A 19,076-nucleotide genomic window follows, 5' to 3' on the forward strand; every position below is an offset into this window, starting at 1 on the left:
GCGCTTGCAAAATGCTCCTCGTATGACCCTCAACTCTCCATCGCGAAATAGATGACCACATATGGATTCGAAGAAGAAAGATGATAAGCTGCTAGGTAGCGACGAGGGAAGCTTGTCCTTGGGCATTCCAGCTCCACCACAGAACACTACAGATACAACTTCTTCTGGAAGTGGCGGAGAGAACGCAGAAGTTCCCCCGGCGCTCCCTCCTCGACCCAATATCGTCGGTCTCGACAAACAAGTGAGTGTAGCAGGGTGTCCTTCGAAAATAAGGCCCTCTTCAAAACATAATCTACAGTCGAAACCTACAACTGCTTTGTCCTTAACAGATATCAATACTCAGAACCCCTCCGACGGTTCCAGGGAGCCACCTTTATCATCAGGTGTGAAAATCACCACTGGAGTGACTGTAGGTCACAGGCTGAGCGGCACCCATTTGAGAAGTCGCAGGGGAAGCGATGCTGGTGATTCTATAAGTGTACGGAGCTTCGTCCCAAGCGGCGAAACCTCCGATGACATGAGCCTTTTCGGCGACTTTCCCGTAATTGGAGGCAAAGATTTCTCATGGCCTGAGGGTGGAGAGAACACAGGAAAACCAGACTTGTTGGAGTCTGAGGACGATGAAGTGGACTATGATTTCGAAAATGAGTTCGATGCTATCGACGAAGTGGAGCCAGATGACTCCAATTCAGGTAAAGCCTTTAAATGACCTGTAAGATTCTTCTCGAGCTTAGAATGAGCACTGACATGTCATAGCACATGTTGTCGAAGCATGGAAGCAGAAAAGGAAGCATTTCCTTATTTTGTCACAGGCAGGAAAGCCAATATACACAAGACACGGCGATAGTGGGCTGATTTCCGACTATATTGGCATTATTCAAACGATCATATCTTTTTATGAGGAATCTGGAGACTCCCTCAAGAGCTTCTCAGTTGGGAAAGTAAGGATTGTCATTTTATTGCAGGGGCCATTGTATCTAGTTGCTATCAGTCGCCTTTTCGAGAACGATATCCAGCTAAGGATGCAACTGGAGGCTTTATATATGCAAATTTTATCGACGTTGACACTTCCAAGTCTAAATCGCTTATTTTCTGTCCGGCCATCGACTGATTTACGCCGCCCTCTGCAGGGAACGGAGCCTCTTCTCTCGTCGTTAGCCGATAGTTTCACTAGGGGCTCCCCATCGACATTGCTCTCCGCTCTTGAATGCCTCAAAATCCGAAAATCTCATAGACAAACAATAAACAACAGCCTTTTAAAGACAAGGGCTGATAGCCTATTATACGGGCTTGTCGTCGCGGGAGGGCGGCTTGTGAGCGTGATCAGACCAAAGAAGCACTCGTTACACCCAGGAGACCTACGATTGATATTTAACATGATTTTTGAAGCAGATGGTGTCAAAGCTGGTGGCGGAGACAGCTGGATCCCTGTTTGCCTTCCGGGTTTTAATAGCAGTGGTTATCTGTACATGTATGTCAGCTTTCTTGATCTACGTGACGATGGGAACCATACTGCAAACCAGGACACGAACAAAGACGATTCCGTTGCTATCATCTTAATCAGCGCAGATAAGGAAAGTTTTTATGTACTTCGAGAGATGCGTGATTCTGTAGTGGAGGTAATCAACCCTTATTTCCATTTAGGACCCCTTTCAACCATCATCCAAGAAGCATAGTAGGAAACTGACTAGTGTACTAGCGAATGACGAAAAATGGCAGCATCGACATTATCAAGGCAGCGATTGAAAAGGGTCGGCCTACCACAACAGATATTGTTCCTGGAACCGTCCTGCGACATTTTCTCTACAAATCAAAAGCAAATGTTCAATTTTCTATGGCCTCATATTATCCAGACTTCTCAACAACTCTGGGGAGACGCAGGTTTGTACATACATAACTAAATCTATACATCACCTTTCCATTTACGTTATTTACCAAGCAGGAATAAAAAACCAGCTAGGTTTGACACCGCAATAACTAATAAAATGGACGTGTCATTCATTTCCCAGGCTCTTATCTATCTACCACTCTCTTCACTCAAGTGTTCATGCGAAGCATGCGCACGTTAGAGTCGAACATAGGACGACAAATTCCATGAACGCGCTCGCATGGATCACGCCTGTTTTTGAATTATACTGTGTTGCCGGTCCGAATAGTAATCGGAACGCTCTATCGCAGAGTGCGAGCAAAATCGCACAGTGGGCACAGCAGGAAGAGGAGAGATTGTTTATTATTGGCGGCGCTGTGAGTCTTAGGAATTTTTTTTTTTTTTTTTTTTTTTTTTTTTTTTTTTTTTTTTTTTTTTTTTTCCAAAAAAAAAATATTCCTGGGGCCCCTCAGGCTCTGTTCATCTCTTGTTCGATATTTTTGCAATTTACATCTGACTAAGGGAGGTCTGTGCTGCTAGGTATTTTAAAGCAGTTTCCTATTTTTGTGTTAGTCCTCATGGAGATACCCGCGATATCTCGTTAAAATACACTTGAATTAGCATTAGTCTGGTGAGGTTGAGCTGAACGGAAGGCGAACGAGATTCACTCTTTGCCATCATTGGGCACTCCAAGTACCTTAAGGGCGACGTGTCCATGAGATATCAGTTTGCTTGCTGCCATTAATTTCCACTACCAATCAGCTTGAGCTAGCAAAGGAGCGGTACTTTTATTCAACACAAAGATATTACGCACTATGAATGTACATCAGGCATTAATAAAAAGGGAAATATAAAAATAAAAGTGGGAATCTAGGGATGTATAGATAGGATCATGTTAGGGTATCATGAATAAATAATAATGACGCGTGCTGCGTAACAATAATCGTTACTCCTTCAATCAGCTGGTCCTGTGGAATATGATCTTGTTGGGAGCCTGTTAACCCGTCTGTCTCGCCCTAGGTAAAGTCGATAAATTGGGTCAAAATAAACCGAAGAGAGCACCTTGCAAAAATGTGGACAGGTCACCTTCATATTCCCCTCCAATCAGTGAATTGAAAGACGAAGGGAATTATTCAGAAAATCCACCAAAATAATGGGAAGAGACGAGCGGGGGAACAAGAGAGAGTTGGAGTATAGTTGACGCCAAATTGGTGAATAATTCAATCTACGTAGGCATCATGCCGATGCCACCATAACGGGAGCCGGAGCCGGAGCCTGAGCGGCTGCCTTGGCGTCTTGTTGGATGCGAAGACGAAGATTGGGAATTCCTTTTGGAACGAAACTTTCCAGGCTTTTTACTTGAAGTACTAGTACCGCCTCCCGCTCCAAAGCCTGCTCGAGATTTCGTATTCTTCCCACGAAATGAACCAATACCGTATTTGTTATATGAACCGGGTCCTCGTTTTGATGAGCGGTACGTCTGCCTGGTAGAAGCATTAGTTGTGAGACCGGAGTTCCGTGTGGGCTCGAGTTGAGACACTGTCGAAAAGCAATATCAGCAGCAGAATTGATTGAGAGTCAAACAGGACCTGGTAAAGTCAACTTACTGCGGGCATTGAATGCGGCTACTTCTTCGTCTTGTTCGAAGAAAGAACTTCTCTCCAAAATCGGGGCACCTGTAGCTGGGGTATCATCAATACGATCATCAAAATCTTCCCCTGAGCCAAATTCAGAACCGCTACTGATATTGATGACATTTTCATGATTTGGATCGGGAACCGGAGATCCATCTCGATCTCTCTCTGCTAGAAGTTCCTGATATCGATCTTCGGCTCGTCGGATTAGGCGAAGAAACTGGTCTCCATACCGATCGACTTTGTCAGGGTCAATGTTGGGAATTTTGAGCAGTTGAGATTTATCTGTGGTAAGTTAGGAACCTATGCCTGTCATGTTGGCATTGGAGGTACATACTTCGTGGCAAGCTGATGGCCATTTCACGCAATATAGCATCAGGAAATGGCTGATTGCGAAGAGACTTCTTCATCATTATCTATGACAGAGTCAGCACGACTTGAGAAGGCGGATGGATTTTAACACGAAACGTAACATACATCATGACAGGTATTCTTGGCATAAAACATAAACTCGTCCACGATGATGCTCTGGAGAGGGTCAAGCTGAGATATTTTTCCATCATTGGTGATTGGAGGTCCCAAATCTCGACCAGATGACCGACGCTGTAGTCCGGCATCGCGTATCGGTTCGAAACCATCGCTTTCATCCTCATCTTCGAGCACATCCGGGCCTGTATATCTTCGTCCACGCTGGCGTCGCTGCAACGATTCTTGGATCGGGGACGAAACATTTGTGGACGCTGGATATTCATTCCCAACAGCACGGACTCCGGTGCCACGATTTCTTTTTGCGGTAGGCTTGGATTTCTGAGTAGTCTTGCTATTAGGCGAAACGCGAATCGGAATCATTAGCCGGTGACGTCGGGAGAGAAACTCAGCGGCCTTTTCTCCAAGTTGTACATATTGAGTGGCAAAATGCGCATTGTTGATAACATTTTCTTCCCTCAAGACTTCTTCACATAGCAAATGGGAAAACAGTCGCTGGACGTCACCGCGATCTAGGTCAGCTCCAATGCCAAATTCGGGAAAGCATTTATCTGCTGGATCCGAAAATTTCCTCGTGGCGCCCCTGAACAAATCTACACAATACAAAGTAGTCACCTTTCGGTCCGCGAGACGTCCAACAAGCTTCACAGCAGAAGCAGCGAGATCCGTGAAATCTCGGTCTTCAAAAGTCAAGCCCGCTTTACAGTTGTCGCAGGAGCGATTACAGTTTTCTTTTTTAAACTTTTCGTTAAAGTAGGCGAGGATCTGTACTCGTCGACAATCACTCCTGTTTTCACAAAACTGAACAACGTGACGGAGCATCTGACGCTGGCGGCTTTTCTGCTCGTTACTTCCCTCCCCTTTGTCGATCATATTGCGTATGGTTGCTGTGTCTTGAAAGCCATAATACAGGTAACAGCCTGACCTTTTGCCATCGCGGCCAGCTCGCCCAGTTTCTTGATAATACCCCTCCAAGCTTTTAGGCATCGAGTGGTGGATAACGAAACGAACATCTGGTTTGTCGATACCCATTCCAAAAGCAATTGTGGCCACGATGACGCTGCATTTTCCAGATTGCCAATCCGTTTGAATCGATATTCGGTCCTCGGCGGGAAGGCCAGCATGGTAATGGGCCGCATTTATCTTATGCGTCTCGCGAAGTTGTTCAGCCACCCTCTCACAACTTTGTCTGGATAAGCAATATATTATGCCCGCTTGACCATTATATGATGTCTTGATTGTTTCGGCTATGCCGTCAACTACATTTGTGCCTTTCGGCTTCTGACGGACCTCGTATATCAGATTCGGCCGATTGAAAGACTGGACGAATACTTCGGCGTCACGCATACCGAGATTGTGGATAACGTCAACCTTAACATTTTCTGTGGCGGTAGCGGTAAGTGCCATGAGTGGGATTCCCGGAAATCTCGTTCTAGTGTTTCCTAATTCCTTGTAATCAGGGCGGAAATCATGACCCCATTGGCTTACACAATGAGCTTCGTCAATAACAATGCGCGCCAATTTATGTCGGCTGTGCAAATGACTTAGGATATCTAGTAATGCCCCATTCTTGTTCACCATCTCAGGTGTGACGTAGAGCAACTGTATGAGATGTTCGACCCTAGCATTGCGGAGGGCACCATATATCACCTTCTTTCCTTCTCTGCTCACATCACCGTTTAAAAGGAATGCCTGGATATGTAGTCGCTTCAAATGAGCAACCTGGTCTTCCATCAAACTCAAAAGAGGAGATATAACAACTGTAACTCCTTTTGTGGTGCCGCTCTGGATGACAGAAGGTAATTGGTAACATAGAGACTTTCCGCCTCCGGTTGGCATCAAAACAAACGCATCCTTCCCACTTAACGTTGCATTGATGGCTTCTAATTGGTTAGGGCGGAATCCATTCAGCTGAAAACGATGTAGTAATGCGTGCTTGACATCTTTAGACCACGGATGTTGTAATAATTCGGGTGCGGGATTCTTAGCAGAAGATGTTGTTTCATGCCGCATGGCCGGACCTCCGAATGAAATATTGCGTACAGGCCCAGACCATTGATTCTCGAAATGTTCCGCTACTTCGAGCATATCAAAATCATCAGTGTCATTGTCAAAATCTACCATTTCCGAAGCGACGGGCGTTCCCATATTCCGAGAAAAGAGATCGTCTTTGTCTAGTATATACTCGCCATCGTTGCCACCAAACGTTGAGGTTTTGGGGTTACACTTTGTAGGAGTTTTGGGTTTCGTAAACGTTTGCGGAAAAGATTGCGATGGCGGATGGGAGATATTTGGAGGTGACTTTTGGGGCTCGAAGGTCATTATAACATTGTCTGTGCATTTATTTGGAAATTGGGTTCCTGTGATTAGAATTTCATGAGCTGGAGGCCTAGTACCATTGATAGCTGCCCCGCTTTCATTTTTCAGGATCCCGGATTGCTCGATTAATTCGACTAGTTTAGCCTCCTGTTCCTGGCGCTCCAGTGCAAGTTTTCGAGCTTTGTCGACATCACTAGATGCATCCGGCAGAATCGTTGCTCGTTCAGCAAATTGAATTATCCGTTGCTTAAGTTTCTCCTGCTTTTCCTGCAATAAAGTGTATGCTTTTTGTCGTTTTTGGAGGTTGTCAAGAGCCCCAATCTTAGAATTCAATATCTTATTTTCCTCAATCAAATCAGAAGCATCCATAGCATCCATAGCCCGCTGATATGCCATTTCTGCGTTTCTGGAACGGTCAGCTTTAAACTTTTCAAGAAGATTTTCAATAAAGCCAGGAGGAAGCGCGAGAAAACTGGCCAAGGCGGGATTCTGGCTTCCTCGACAGCTGGAAGTACTACGGGAGATAGAGCTCCCTAAGCCATTGCCGCGGTCTTCCGGTGCCTGCACATTCGATATAGGAGTATGCTGTTGGACAGGAGAAGCAATTGTTGATGGTCGACGTCCAGAACTCCTTGGACTCGTTCGGTCACGCGGGGATGACTTCTTGGAGTTGATTGGTCCCTGCCAACCCTCTTTCTGTTTAGCTAGTTTTGGGTATAGGTCATGACTACTGAATGAGTATGGGGGAGATCGGTAATCTTTATCGTTGTCAGTGCGGAAAAGATCAATACCGTCGTCTTCGCCTTCTGAGTCACCAATAGCCGATAACGGATCCAATAAAGATTTCTTAGCCGACTTGCCATGGCTTGAACTAGAAGCAAAATCGCACGGCTCTTTTTTATCCGGAGTTACTTGGGATCCCTGCGAGCTCTGCGATATTGGATCTGTTGGTATTTTTAGGTCTGCCTCATAGTCATCGCTTTTTCGTTTCATTCCACGGTTGCTCAATGGCTCGGGGCGAGATGCATAATCCTCTCTCCATATCCGTAGCGGCTCTCCAAATGTTTCAACAGTCCCCGATGACGACGTATGGAGGCCTTGGTCACCCGTTAGGTCTATGGAATCAACATGTTTGCCAGAAAATTTGGAATCGCCAGGGTAGGTTGATTGACGAGGCAGGAATCTTGGACTGCTTTGCGATGGGGAAGTACGCCTAGCTAATTCAATGGTCAGCACAAGTACAGTTAGGAGTTAGATCTAGTTCGTGGGGATAACAAACTATTCTTCTTAGCTCCAGAACGAGGCTCGCTGTTCCCAGGAAAGCTATGCTTTTCTTTCAGCATATTAGACCTGCCCGGCAAAGCTGGAAATCTCTGCTTGATGCTACTCAGCATGCGCGGCTTCGTTGAAGATAGTGGAGCACATTGAAGCCGGGCCATGTCCACATCCGATAGCTCAAACCCGATATCCGCCTCCTCAACCGTTGCATGCTGAGGATGAAGATCGTGTTGTATGGGTTGTAAGACCGATGTCACCGCGTCATTGGCAGTATGCACCACATCTAAGGGATTTCCGAAACTGGCAACCTTTTGTCTTGTAACACTGTTTCCACCTGCGGTTTGTGCTTGTGGTATCAACGGAGGTATCAGCGGTCCAATGTTCAACAGCCAAGACAGGTGATCTTTTAAATTATGCCTTGTCATAGAGTCATCTCGCTGCTGGTTTTTTGTAGGGGGGCTCTTAGGGACGCTGGATCAAGTTACCGGATGGAACAATTCGTCGCCAACAGGGAAGATGTTTGAGATTGATAGTCTCTTCAGGCTGGGGAAGTTTTCGTGTTTGGATGAAATGAATACGCGTTGGCACGTGATGTCAAACCCACTTGAGGTCAACGATCTTGACTTTGGGCTGTTGCGGGGGAGCCTTAGAAATTCTTTGAGAGCCTTCAACAATCACGACCCAGTTCATCGGTCGACAATTATTACAATATCAAGATGATACAGACCAGAATTGTTCCTCAAAAGGGTATCGTTTTGGTGATTTAGGGCACGTCGGTCATCTGACAAAATTTTGGGAATTTCCACCGATGAAAAGTGCTCTCTGGCTTGGTCTCGCTTCTGTTACTCACAACCGATCCAATAGCGGGATCATTACCCTAATGATGCCATAAAAAAGTGCTCCCACCTAAATATCTTCCTGCACTTTGCGCAAGGATGGGCAAAAACGACAAAAAGTCCAAAACTGCGGAGAAAAAGGCCCGTGTAGCCGCTAAACAGTCTAAGAAATTGGCTCAGAAGGAGAAGAAACTCAAAGCAAAGGGTCAGGCTGATGACAGCGATGCTGAAGATGTTGATCTGGATGCTGTTTTGGCAGCATATGCAGAAGAACAGGCCAAGTTCCTGAAGGTCACAGAGGTCAGCTGCGGGCCGCCGTCACCACGTTCTTCCTCTACCTTGATTGCATCGCCAGCAAGGCGAAGTGAACTCTTTCTCTTCGGAGGAGAATATTTTGATGGCACAATAGCCACGTTTTACAATAACCTCTTTGTCTATCAAGCTGATAAGCATGAGTGGCGGGAGGTCACCAGCCCAAATAGTCCTCTCCCCAGGAGTGGACATGCATGGTGTCGCGGGGGAAATGCAGGTGGAATATATATGTTTGGAGGCATGTGCAATGCTGAACGAATGGTGTAAACGTAAAGTAGATAAAATACTGACCGCAAATATAGGAGAATTTTCCTCTCCAAAACAAGGAACCTTTTATCATTATAATGATTTCTGGCACCTAGATCCATCGTCTAGGGAATGGAGTAGGATTGAAACAAAGACCAAAGGGCCTCCTGCACGGAGCGGGCATAGAATGACTTATTTCAAGGTAGGTCGAATTATCCTGCATTCCTGTTATGGTGGTTGTTAAACGCAGTTTATTGTTTGAGGCAGCTGTATGTGAATATGCGTAATTGCATAAGTTTACCTCGATTCTAACATCTTCCCAAGAATTATATACTATTATTTGGCGGTTTCCAGGATACTTCCCACCAGACAAAGTACCTTCAGGATTTGTGGATATATGACTGTCAAAAGTATACGTGGCATAACGTTACTCTTCCTCCAGCGTCCCAAAAGCCAGATGCTAGATCCTCATTTTCATTTCTTCCACATGAATTCGGCGCGGTACTTTACGGAGGATATTCTCGAGTAAAGATGAGTGCCGCAGCCAACAAGCAACAGAAAGGGGGAGCGCAGCGTATGATCCTCAAGCCAATTGTTCACCAAGACACCTGGTTCTTACGAATTACCCCACCCCCATCTGATGCTCCCTCCACTGCAATGCCTACGGTCCGATGGGAGCGGCGGAAGAAACCGGCTAATCCTCCGAACCCTCTCCGGGCGGGTGCAACTATGGCATTCCACAAGGGAAGAGGAATTATGTTTGGCGGCGTCCACGACGTCGAGGCAACCGAAGATGGGATTGAAAGTGAATTTTTCGACAGTCTTCACGCATGGAACACTGACCGAAACCGATTTTTCCAATTGGCTCTTCGTCGGCCGCGTGCAACAGGCAAGAAGCAGCAGGCTGCTATGAAGACCGAAAAGCGGAGCCGGGGTAAAGCAGATGAAGAGGACCTACTGCGCAACCTCGCGCTCGTTGAAACTAGGGCCGTAGAGTCGCAGCCGATGGACATCGACTCTCCAGAAAATGAGGACGAGGATAACGGAGAGGAACAAAACTTGACAGTTCGCTTTGAAATGCCGCACCGGAGGTTCAATTCCCAATTAGCGGTGCTGGATGATACACTGTTTATTTTTGGTGGCACCTTTGAAAGAGGAGATCAGGAATTTACATTTAACGACATGTATTCTATTGATCTAGTGAAACTGGATGGCGTAAAGGAGATATTCTACAACGAGCCTGAACATTGGAATGATGCCATTCCAATCGACACTGATGAAGAGGACGCGGAAGAGGAGGAATCAGACGACGGAGAACATGAGGATATAGAGATGGAGTCGGTAGAAGTAGCATCAACCGCAGCAACAAGCGTCACGGAACCTGCGCAGATGGAAACAGAGGTCGAACAAGAATCAGAAACCCCTGCCCAGGATTCTCGACCGCATCCCCGACCTTTTGAGTCTCTGAGAGATTTCTTCAGCAGGACTTCCTCGGAATGGCAGGATATTCTAATATGTAAAATGAACACTGCTAAATCTGGATCAGAAATGAGCATAAAGGAGCTTCGAAAGGAAGCGTTTCCTCTTGCTGAAGAGAGATGGTGGGATTGTAGAGAAGAAATCACAGCTCTGGAAGACGAACAAGAAGAGGCTGGCATTGGGGAGGTCGTCAGTATGGCCGATAGAAGTGACGTTCCAACGGCAGGACGTCGGAGATAATGGTGATAAAATATCGTGGTATTCTATTGATATTCTTCATGGATATAGATAGACAGCATACACACATCGCTGTTCACATTATTGAGCGATTTCACGTAGCACGGTAGTTATCATTTCAAAATCCTTCCCTTCGACTACTCTCCAATTTGAAATTGCAATTCTGCACGCAGGTTTGCCGTCCCAACTCGTTCCCGACACAAAGATTATTGAATTGGCATTGATTTTGTTCACCAGCACCTTATTCAAGCCTTCGTCTATTGCCCTGAATAAAACAATGATAAATGTATCCTGAAGAAGGCTTTCCTTCACTGGGTTGTGAGGAAGAACTTCGTAAGCTGGATGCTCAAATAGCCAGCCAGCAACCGATCTAGCGAGTTTTATCTGCCTCTCTAACATATCCGTATAACCGTCCTTTCCATATGCAACTAAGGTTGCATACACCGGCAGTGCTCTGAGACGCCTGGAGTTCTCAAGGCCGATATTGCACGGAGCCGGGATCTCACCAGCACCAACACTTAGATAGACCGCGTTAGGGTTCCTGCAGACATCCTCTGCGATATCCGCGTGGCGTGAGAAGAAAATGCCGCAATCGTAGGGAACATTGAGTAATTTATGAGCGTCCCCTGTTATGGAGTCTGCCAATTCAAGCCCCTGGCATCCTTTCAAAACACGGTCAAATTCTTTGCCGCTTTTCAAAATACGTCCAAACATCCCAAAAGCGCCATCAACGTGTAACCAAGCACTGTACTTGTCGCAGAGCTGCCGTATCTTCCTAAACTCTTCAAGACCCCCTGTCGCAAAATGTCCCGTATTCACTTCACCGCAAGACACCGCAACAATGCTTGCCACATCGCTTCTAGATAATTCCTTTTCTAGAATCTCAAAATCAAACCTAAGTGGGCGTTGATTCTCGCTCCCACCAGAAGCACAGATGCTCTTAACATTTGCCCGACCAATACCCAGAACTCCCGCTGCTTTTCCAATTGACGAATGCGGATACGTGGACAGAACTTGTAACCCTTTTAGGCCCGCAGCAAGCAATACTTCCGCCATACCATGTTCACCCACGCTCTTAATAACCGCGCGATCCGCTCCTACCTTCCTTTCCACAGCTGCCCGAAGAACAAACTCTCTGCCAAGAGCGAGTCCAAGCACATTGCTACCCGTCGCGCCGGTTGTCAAGGTCTTGTGGACCCAGACTTTATGATCTAGATCGAACAAATCAAGCAGCAACGTCAAAGCCCGATGTTCCACATCCGTTGCTACGGAGTGGTCTGGAAGGTGCACATGCACATTCTGGTCGTAGGCAGATACGATAGTATCGGCCAACAAAGCAGCGGGTGTCACGCCGCCTGTGACAAAGGCATAGTAATTGGCACTGAGGCTGCTGCCGTTGAAGCCGGGGATAATATCGTCGACTATGTGTCGTTTTGTCTCTGAAAATCCCAATCCGGTGGTGGGAAGCGTGTTTATCAGAGAGCGACGGGCCTTGGAAATGGTAGCTGGCGTAGGGAGCACGGGCAAGGTCCAGGGCGAGAGGGCCGTTTGGCAGATCTGGAGAGGGAATTCTTTATCCCGACGGGATTGGAGGGGATGGATACTCATGGTTGAGATGGCTTAATCGTGTTGTCTGCGGTGTGTGGTCAGCCACGTGTTTGTGTCTCTGGAGTCTCTACCATCTCTGTGTGTAAGGAAGAAGATACCACAACCTCCCAGCGACATATATAAGATCGTATCGCTGAGTGGAGCAGTAAGAGGTTTAATTAGTAGCCAACTGCCATGATTCGTCGATTCGGCCGAGCTTCTCCAATTGGTTATTAATGGTATCAAGGTATTGCTATATAGATCACAAAATTCTTGCCATAGGTAGATAAATGTAAGATATATATCTTTGGTCGTACTCGTGGAGATGGAATATCCATAACGCTATTTGGTGATTGCAAGGTTGCGTGACTAACCGCGTCATAGATCTGCAACATAATTTATCAGCCCCTCAGTGTATAACTATTTAATAAGCAGGAATAGGATCTCTCAGAACAACTGCTCCCTAGGAGATCTTGAATGCCCAGTTCAGCATACCCGCTGCTCTCCGCTAGATAGTCTACCTTGATCCGCCTGCTTTCATTATGTGGCTCGCAAAGCTTGTCAGGTCGCAAGTCCATTTTGTTCCAGGTGCGTGGCTTGGGATCGATTTAATACCCAGCCTTGTTTCTTGATCTGGCAAAGTTTTGAGATACATATCGTGTCAGGAGCTTCAGCAAATCCGAATAACTGATATTTTCGTATCCTACTCGTGCAATTAACAGGGAAATTGAGAGTTACTGAACTTTTCTGGGATGTCCCGCTGGATTACGATCGGCCTACTGAGGCCACCATTCGGCTTTTTGGGCGGGCTGTAAGACGCCGTGAACCAGGGGTTGATTTGCCCCGAGATGAAAAGGTTTTACCTTGGTTTTTATACCTACAAGGTGGTCCAGGAATGTCATCACCGGCACCACAGGACGTTGGCTGGGTGCAAATGGTGCTTGATAGGGGATACCAGGTATGGGAAGATTTGAACTGCAAATGCTGCTCATTTCATTTCTGGCGCACATCTGTGGTTGGAGTCAATATAAATGAATAGACATTGCACAGCTGTTGGTTCCAAATTGCGTTTCTGAATGGCCTAACTAATTATTTCTACAGATTCTTTTACTTGACCAGCGAGGGACAGGATTGAGTGCTCCAATCACGGCTGCTACTCTTGGCCTCGTAGGTGATGCTGTTAAACAGGCAGAATATCTCAAATTATTCCGTGCGGATAACATAGTCCGGGATTGTGAGGCTATCCGCGAAAATATTACTTCTGAATATCCGCCTGAAAAGAAGAAATGGAGCGTCCTTGGCCAAAGTTTTGGCGGGTTTTGCGCCGTTACGTATCTTTCAAAATTGTGGGTTTCTCAGAAGGTTTATGATCCTCTATCCCTCTTGTTCCTCCCAGGTTTGCTCTGGAGGCTAATTTTGGCTTGTGAAGCCCGGAGGGCCTGCGGGAGGTTTTCACAACTGGAGGCCTTCCCCCACTTAGGAACGGACCAGATCCCGTTCTTGAGCGGACGTACGGTAAGTTTTTGACAACGCTAGCAAGAGTGAATAAAATAGCTGAGATGCAATAGAAAAGGTCCAGGAACGGAATGAAGCTTATTATTCCAAGTTCCCCGAGGATGTCAGCAGAGTTAATTACATCCTTCGCTATCTGAACGATAACCGGGTCCAGTTACCTGCTGGAGTTCTCACGCCTTCTAGATTCTTGTCGCTAGGGCTATCATTCGGAATGCGAGGTATATAAAAACATTTTTCTACTATGGATTGGATGAAACTAATTTTTGGCTGACGGTGAAATAGGTGGCTTGGATTCTATTCACGGTAAGAGAGGATGTCGGAGAGTCTATTCAAGTCTACTTATTGTTAATGTGCACAGATATCGTACTAAGAGTACAGAACGAGCTTGAAACGTTTAACCTTTTGACGACACCAACTCTTTCAATTCTGAATAATGCTACCACCTTCGACAATAATATCCTCTATGCGGTGCTACATGAAGCAATATATTGCCAAGGGTATACGGCTTCATTTTGTGAGACGATTTTGCAGAACAAACAGCTAATGATCGTCTAGGGAGGCGTCGAATTGGTGTGCGGAAAGATTGATAGCAAGGTTCTCTCAATTTCAGAACAAATTCGATGGAAGTCCGGTGTTTTTCACTGGGGAAATGGTGAGTTGGAAAAGGCGCATCCGCCCGTGGGTGTAACTAAGGCCCGAAATTGACGGCGGATTGATGCACACAGATATACCCCCACATGTTTGAATCTTCCGATGAGCTTGGGCAAGTCAAAGCTGCTGCAGACATCATTGCGGCATATAGTGAATGGCCGGACCTCTATGACGAAGCCCAATTAGCAAAGAATGAAGTACCGGTATTTTCAGCAACCTTCGTTGATGACATGTATGTGCATTACGCGTTGGCAGCGGAAACGGCAGCAAAGATCAAAGGGTGCAAGCAGTTCATTACGAATGTCATGTATCACAACGCCATCCGTACGAACGCTGATGAGTTGGTAAAACAGCTTTTCGCCTTGAGGGATGATACAATCGACTAGATCATTTCTTCTTCTTTTTTATCCTTAGCGACCTCCAGTCATGCCAGCTGCCTATCTTCAGCAAAGTAAATTTTGTATGTAACTGAGTGATGTAGAGTTAAATACTCGTAACAAGCGTATGCGCAGGAGTCGGAGCACATAAGAAATATATCAATCAACCAGTTTTCTCCCAAAATCAATCAGCCGCAACCGATGTGCATCTCGTGGATGAAATTGTGCAATTTTCGCTTTCACCAGGAACCTAGATGCGGCAGTATCCCGCTCTAACTCGATATAGGATGATGTCCCCGCAGCATCCAGCAACGAGGTAATCAGATCATGCATCTCTGCTCCAGCTGCCTCACGCTTGTTACCTATTCCAGCTCTTTGACCATCCCCATCCCCACCGCCACTCGATCGACGATAAACAAGCTCATCAATCCGCTGCTGCCTTGAATCCCTTTCCACATCCACACCCACAGCACCCTTGGTCCTCTTCTCCTTCCCATGCGTCGTATATCCCGCCACCAGTGCCGCATCCGACACCTCCAGCTGATCCCCTACAACCGGGCCCCCTAAATCCTCCGCAGCCAACATCGCAGCTAAGTAATCATCAATAAATGCTTTCAGCGCTTTCTTCAGCGCAGCCGTCTTATTCTTCAACTCGCCCTTACGCTTGCGCTGCTGTTGCATGAGCTCCTTAGCCAACTGCGCCGGTCGTTTCTCGCGTTCTTCTGGCCGTGTGGACTGTAAAGTCTTAATACGCTCATCCAAGCGTGTGTTGATGAGTTGGGCATCGCGCGCAGCAGCTTGTTCGGCTTTTAGCCGCTCACGGTTTGTACTGAGATCTTGGGCTGTGGCAGATATGCTTGATTTGAGGTCGAGGATTTGGCGGGCTGTTTCGCGCAATGCGAGCAGGGCAGGTAGGGGAGAGCCTTGGCGTGGTAAGTCAGGCTCAGTTTGTGAGAGGGCTTTGTATGCTTTTGTTGCGCGTCTGATTTGCGCAAGGCGCGTGCGGGGGTCGAGGCCTGCGTGGGGGAGGCCGTTTGTGGTGGAGCGGCGGAGCTGGATTATGGATAAATATTTTCAATTATTGAGTTTTAAACGACGGCAATGAAACTGGGTATGTATTCTATGGCTTGATGAAACTGTGAGACGCGTAAATTGATTCCAACTGACCTCTTGCAAAGCATGTTCCTGGCGCTTTACTTGATTTTGCAGCTGTTGCACGGTCTGGTCAAGTCGGTGGTTGTATGCATGGTAGTCAATTGGATGGTGGGCGCGTTCTTCCTCGAGTTTGCGATTGCTTTCCGCAAAGTGGCGTATTTTATCCAAGGTGTTCTGTTGCAATGCCATTTTCCAATCCTCCTGATTTATCTTATCGTCAATATGTTGACTGTCTGTCCAAGGTTCTTCTGGTTGGCGCATATACCACGTGACTTGCTACCGCGCTGAGCTCAGCAAACTAGTCCATATCCAGACATTCGGCTCCCAATCGGGCTTAGTCCCGCCTTGGTCCCACAGTTTAGCCTTTTGCGGCTCCCTTCCTTCCTCCAACCTCATCCCAACTTCATCCCTTCGCGCAGCTCTCGTTTTTCAATCTCACCGGCAGCATCGCGCCTTGCAAACCAGTCATCATTTTCCATCGTCCTCTGTCCTGGGGGACACCTGTCTGTCTCCCATTTACCCTTTAGTGCTGTCTCCTTCACTTTCCTGTTCTCTCTGTGCTCCACTGTAAAAAAAAAGAAAAAAAAGAAAAAAAAAAAAACTCTGCGCTTATTTGTCAGCCTTCTCTCTGCTAGCACCAACCCCTTTTTCCGCGTCTCAGCTGCTAACAAAGACTTCAGGTTTCGCGCAATAGGACAAGGAGGCTAAGAAATAATTATTTAGGAAAGAAAAGGAGGAGTGAGAGGAAAGAAAAGAGGTCGCACAACCTGCGTTTATCCTCCTGTTTGAGCCTGTTACTTTGTCCTATCAAGCTTCTAAAACCCTTCTTTGGCTGAAGGCCCTCCGTCACCTTTCACCAATCGACCACATATCACAGCCCCTCCGTCTCCCCTGTGGATCAAGTTCTTCTCCCAGCATCGTCCCAAATTTCTCCTGGAGCCTTTCGCTCAGTACTGCTGAACTCAATCCAACATCCTCACCTTATACAACACCTATCTCCATTTCTACGTCGGCTCCACTTGCCTCTCCGCACCGTTTCAACCATCCACTGCTGCCACTCTACTCCTTCTTTGACTCCAATATCTCAGCATATCTTCAAGCACCACCTCCTCTCCAAACGACCCACCTGCACCAGCAAGTTTTCCTTGGGAAATCCCTGGTGTACATAGCCGATTCAGAAACAAAACAGAAACAATTTTAAAAGAAAAAATATATTCAGATCCTACTTCGACTCCCTGTTTTCCCAACGTAGGTGAAGCATCAGAGCCAAAAGAAAAGCATTCAGGCCCAGAACAAGAGACCCGCGACGAAAGCCGTATTTTAACCCCATTTCCAGCAAACCTAAACGAATAAAAACATGTCTGCATCTCCGACATCCGCTGTTCCGTCAACGAAACGTCCTCTTGAGGACCCCTCATCCCCATCAGGACCCACGGATCAACCTGACGCAAAACGTCCCGCCTTGGATAAGGTCGTAAAGGGGGAAGAAGAAGCATCAAAGCTAGTGCAAGAGGCTGGAACTCCTGTGACGGACACTGCCAAGTCAGACACTACAGCACAGCCTGCCGCTGCTGCTACGGGAGAAAATGGTGCAAAGGACGAGCAAGGTGATGTTGTTGTTACTGATGCACCTCATGCCAATGGGAAAAGCGCATCCGCTGCTCAAATACTGGAAACCCAGCCCATTCAGTCCACAGCTTCACAAAATGACCGCTCGTCATCACAGCCTCCTTCACAGCACGCTACCCAAGACGAGAGTGGATGGATTCATATTCGAGCTGTGATCTCTAGTGCTGAGGCAGCAACTTGTATTGGCAAAGGAGGTGAAAATGTTTCACAGATTCGTCGTCTATCGGGCGCCAAGTGCACTGTGAGCGACTATTCTCGTGGCGCAGTTGAAAGAATTTTAACTGTCAGTGGCATGCAAGATGCAGTTGCTAAGGTGTGTTTTAATACTTGCTGATTCTTTACCCGTGCCTTCTTTCCCCGATATTGTAATCACTGACATATTATTCCATGGTGAAAGGCTTTTGGTTTGATTATTCGTACTCTTAACAATGAACCCCTTGAGGCACCCTCCACAGCCCAGTCAAAGACATATCCTCTCCGCCTCCTCATTCCCCACCTACTCATTGGATCCATTATCGGGAAATCTGGAGTTCGCATTCGCGAAATCCAGGAGGCTTCCGGTGCTCGTCTTAATGCTTCTGATTCATGCCTTCCTCTTTCCACTGAACGGACACTTGTTATTCTGGGTGTTGCTGACGCAGTTCACATTGCAACTTATTACGTTGCGGTGACTTTAGTAGAACAACTGACTGAGAGATTTGGGGGACCAGCTGCTTCCGCTTATGCCACCCGCAGTGGTGGTGCCGCTGGCGTTGTACCTGGAGGTATGCAAGTGGTTCCTTACGTCCCCCAACCAGCCGGTGGACAATACGGACATCCGGACACCTTCAAGAGACATCAACCTCCAGGAAACCGGGTTGTGTCCACCGGTGGTTACGGCGTACCGTACGTCCACGGCCAACCGGGCCAGCCTCAAATGCCACATCAAGCACTTCATTACGGTTCATCCTCCCGTCCCGGCTACTCTGGAGCTGGCCCTCATCAGCCAGCGCCTTACGGAGCTCCCCAGCCCGCACCAGTCCATGGTGGGCCAAGTGCTCAGCCTGCTGGCGGGGTTGTTCCAGGAGCACCGGTGACGCAGCAGATCTTTATTCCTAACGATATGGTGGGTGCTATCATTGGAAAAGGAGGCGCTAAGATCAATGAAATACGCCACCTTAGCGGTAGTGTCATCAAGATCAACGAGCCTCAGGATAATAGCAATGAGCGCTTAGTTACTATCACGGGTACGCCTGAGTGCAACCAGATGGCTCTCTATATGCTTTATTCACGACTTGGTATGTTTAATTTGCTTACCCTAGTTTTACCCTACCCCCCCTGTGAATTCTTCTGCTAACCATGACATTTCCGAGCAGAGAGTGAGAAGCACCGGATTTAAAGTATCTAAACTGTTACACTGGCTGTCTTACCTTGCATCTTCTTTTATTTTTCATGTTATCTCCCTTCTTCTTAGGTTGGGGAGTTTTGA

The 19,076-nt window shown here is 47.0% G+C and overlaps 7 protein-coding genes across 7 annotated transcripts; 4 read left to right on the plus strand and 3 right to left on the minus strand.

Annotated features, from left to right (window-relative positions):
* Positions 1-61: 61 nt before the first annotated feature.
* Positions 62-2,416, plus strand: HCAG_03726 (conserved hypothetical protein; the record flags this gene model as incomplete). Its single annotated transcript, XM_001541578.1, has 6 exons — positions 62-692; positions 757-941; positions 1,131-1,619; positions 1,700-1,881; positions 2,010-2,244; positions 2,408-2,416. The coding sequence occupies 6 exons, from the start codon at positions 62-64 to the stop codon at positions 2,414-2,416; spliced, it is 1,731 nt and encodes a 576-aa protein (XP_001541628.1).
* A 676-nt stretch (positions 2,417-3,092) lies between these two features.
* On the minus strand, positions 3,093-8,009 carry HCAG_03727 (predicted protein; the record flags this gene model as incomplete). Its single annotated transcript, XM_001541579.1, has 5 exons — positions 3,093-3,406; positions 3,475-3,786; positions 3,839-3,917; positions 3,979-7,523; positions 7,586-8,009. 5 exons carry the CDS (start codon positions 8,007-8,009, stop codon positions 3,093-3,095), a joined length of 4,674 nt encoding a protein of 1,557 aa, XP_001541629.1.
* A 510-nt stretch (positions 8,010-8,519) lies between these two features.
* Positions 8,520-10,697, plus strand: HCAG_03728 (conserved hypothetical protein; the record flags this gene model as incomplete). Its single annotated transcript, XM_001541580.1, has 3 exons — positions 8,520-8,784; positions 9,035-9,180; positions 9,303-10,697. The coding sequence occupies 3 exons, from the start codon at positions 8,520-8,522 to the stop codon at positions 10,695-10,697; spliced, it is 1,806 nt and encodes a 601-aa protein (XP_001541630.1).
* A 305-nt stretch (positions 10,698-11,002) lies between these two features.
* HCAG_03729 (conserved hypothetical protein) lies at positions 11,003-12,302 on the minus strand (the record flags this gene model as incomplete). Its single annotated transcript, XM_001541581.1, has 2 exons — positions 11,003-11,064; positions 11,201-12,302. 2 exons carry the CDS (start codon positions 12,300-12,302, stop codon positions 11,003-11,005), a joined length of 1,164 nt encoding a protein of 387 aa, XP_001541631.1.
* A 521-nt stretch (positions 12,303-12,823) lies between these two features.
* HCAG_03730 (hypothetical protein) lies at positions 12,824-14,833 on the plus strand (the record flags this gene model as incomplete). The annotated part of the gene is made up of 8 exons (XM_001541582.1): positions 12,824-12,869; positions 13,004-13,092; positions 13,470-13,796; positions 13,861-14,014; positions 14,079-14,099; positions 14,155-14,293; positions 14,352-14,448; positions 14,522-14,833. 8 exons carry the CDS (start codon positions 12,824-12,826, stop codon positions 14,831-14,833), a joined length of 1,185 nt encoding a protein of 394 aa, XP_001541632.1.
* A 150-nt stretch (positions 14,834-14,983) lies between these two features.
* On the minus strand, positions 14,984-16,168 carry HCAG_03731 (predicted protein; the record flags this gene model as incomplete). The annotated part of the gene is made up of 2 exons (XM_001541583.1): positions 14,984-15,877; positions 15,992-16,168. The coding sequence occupies 2 exons, from the start codon at positions 16,166-16,168 to the stop codon at positions 14,984-14,986; spliced, it is 1,071 nt and encodes a 356-aa protein (XP_001541633.1).
* Positions 16,169-17,336: 1,168 nt separating this feature from the next.
* HCAG_03732 (conserved hypothetical protein) lies at positions 17,337-18,944 on the plus strand (the record flags this gene model as incomplete). The annotated part of the gene is made up of 3 exons (XM_001541584.1): positions 17,337-17,921; positions 18,006-18,834; positions 18,910-18,944. The coding sequence occupies 3 exons, from the start codon at positions 17,337-17,339 to the stop codon at positions 18,942-18,944; spliced, it is 1,449 nt and encodes a 482-aa protein (XP_001541634.1).
* Between the last annotated feature and the right edge of the window lie 132 nt (positions 18,945-19,076).

The sequence above is a fragment of the Histoplasma capsulatum genome, genomic scaffold, assembly GCF_000149585.1.
Source record: "Histoplasma capsulatum NAm1 scaffold_3 genomic scaffold, whole genome shotgun sequence".
Classification (NCBI taxonomy): Eukaryota; Fungi; Ascomycota; class Eurotiomycetes; order Onygenales; family Ajellomycetaceae; genus Histoplasma; species Histoplasma mississippiense.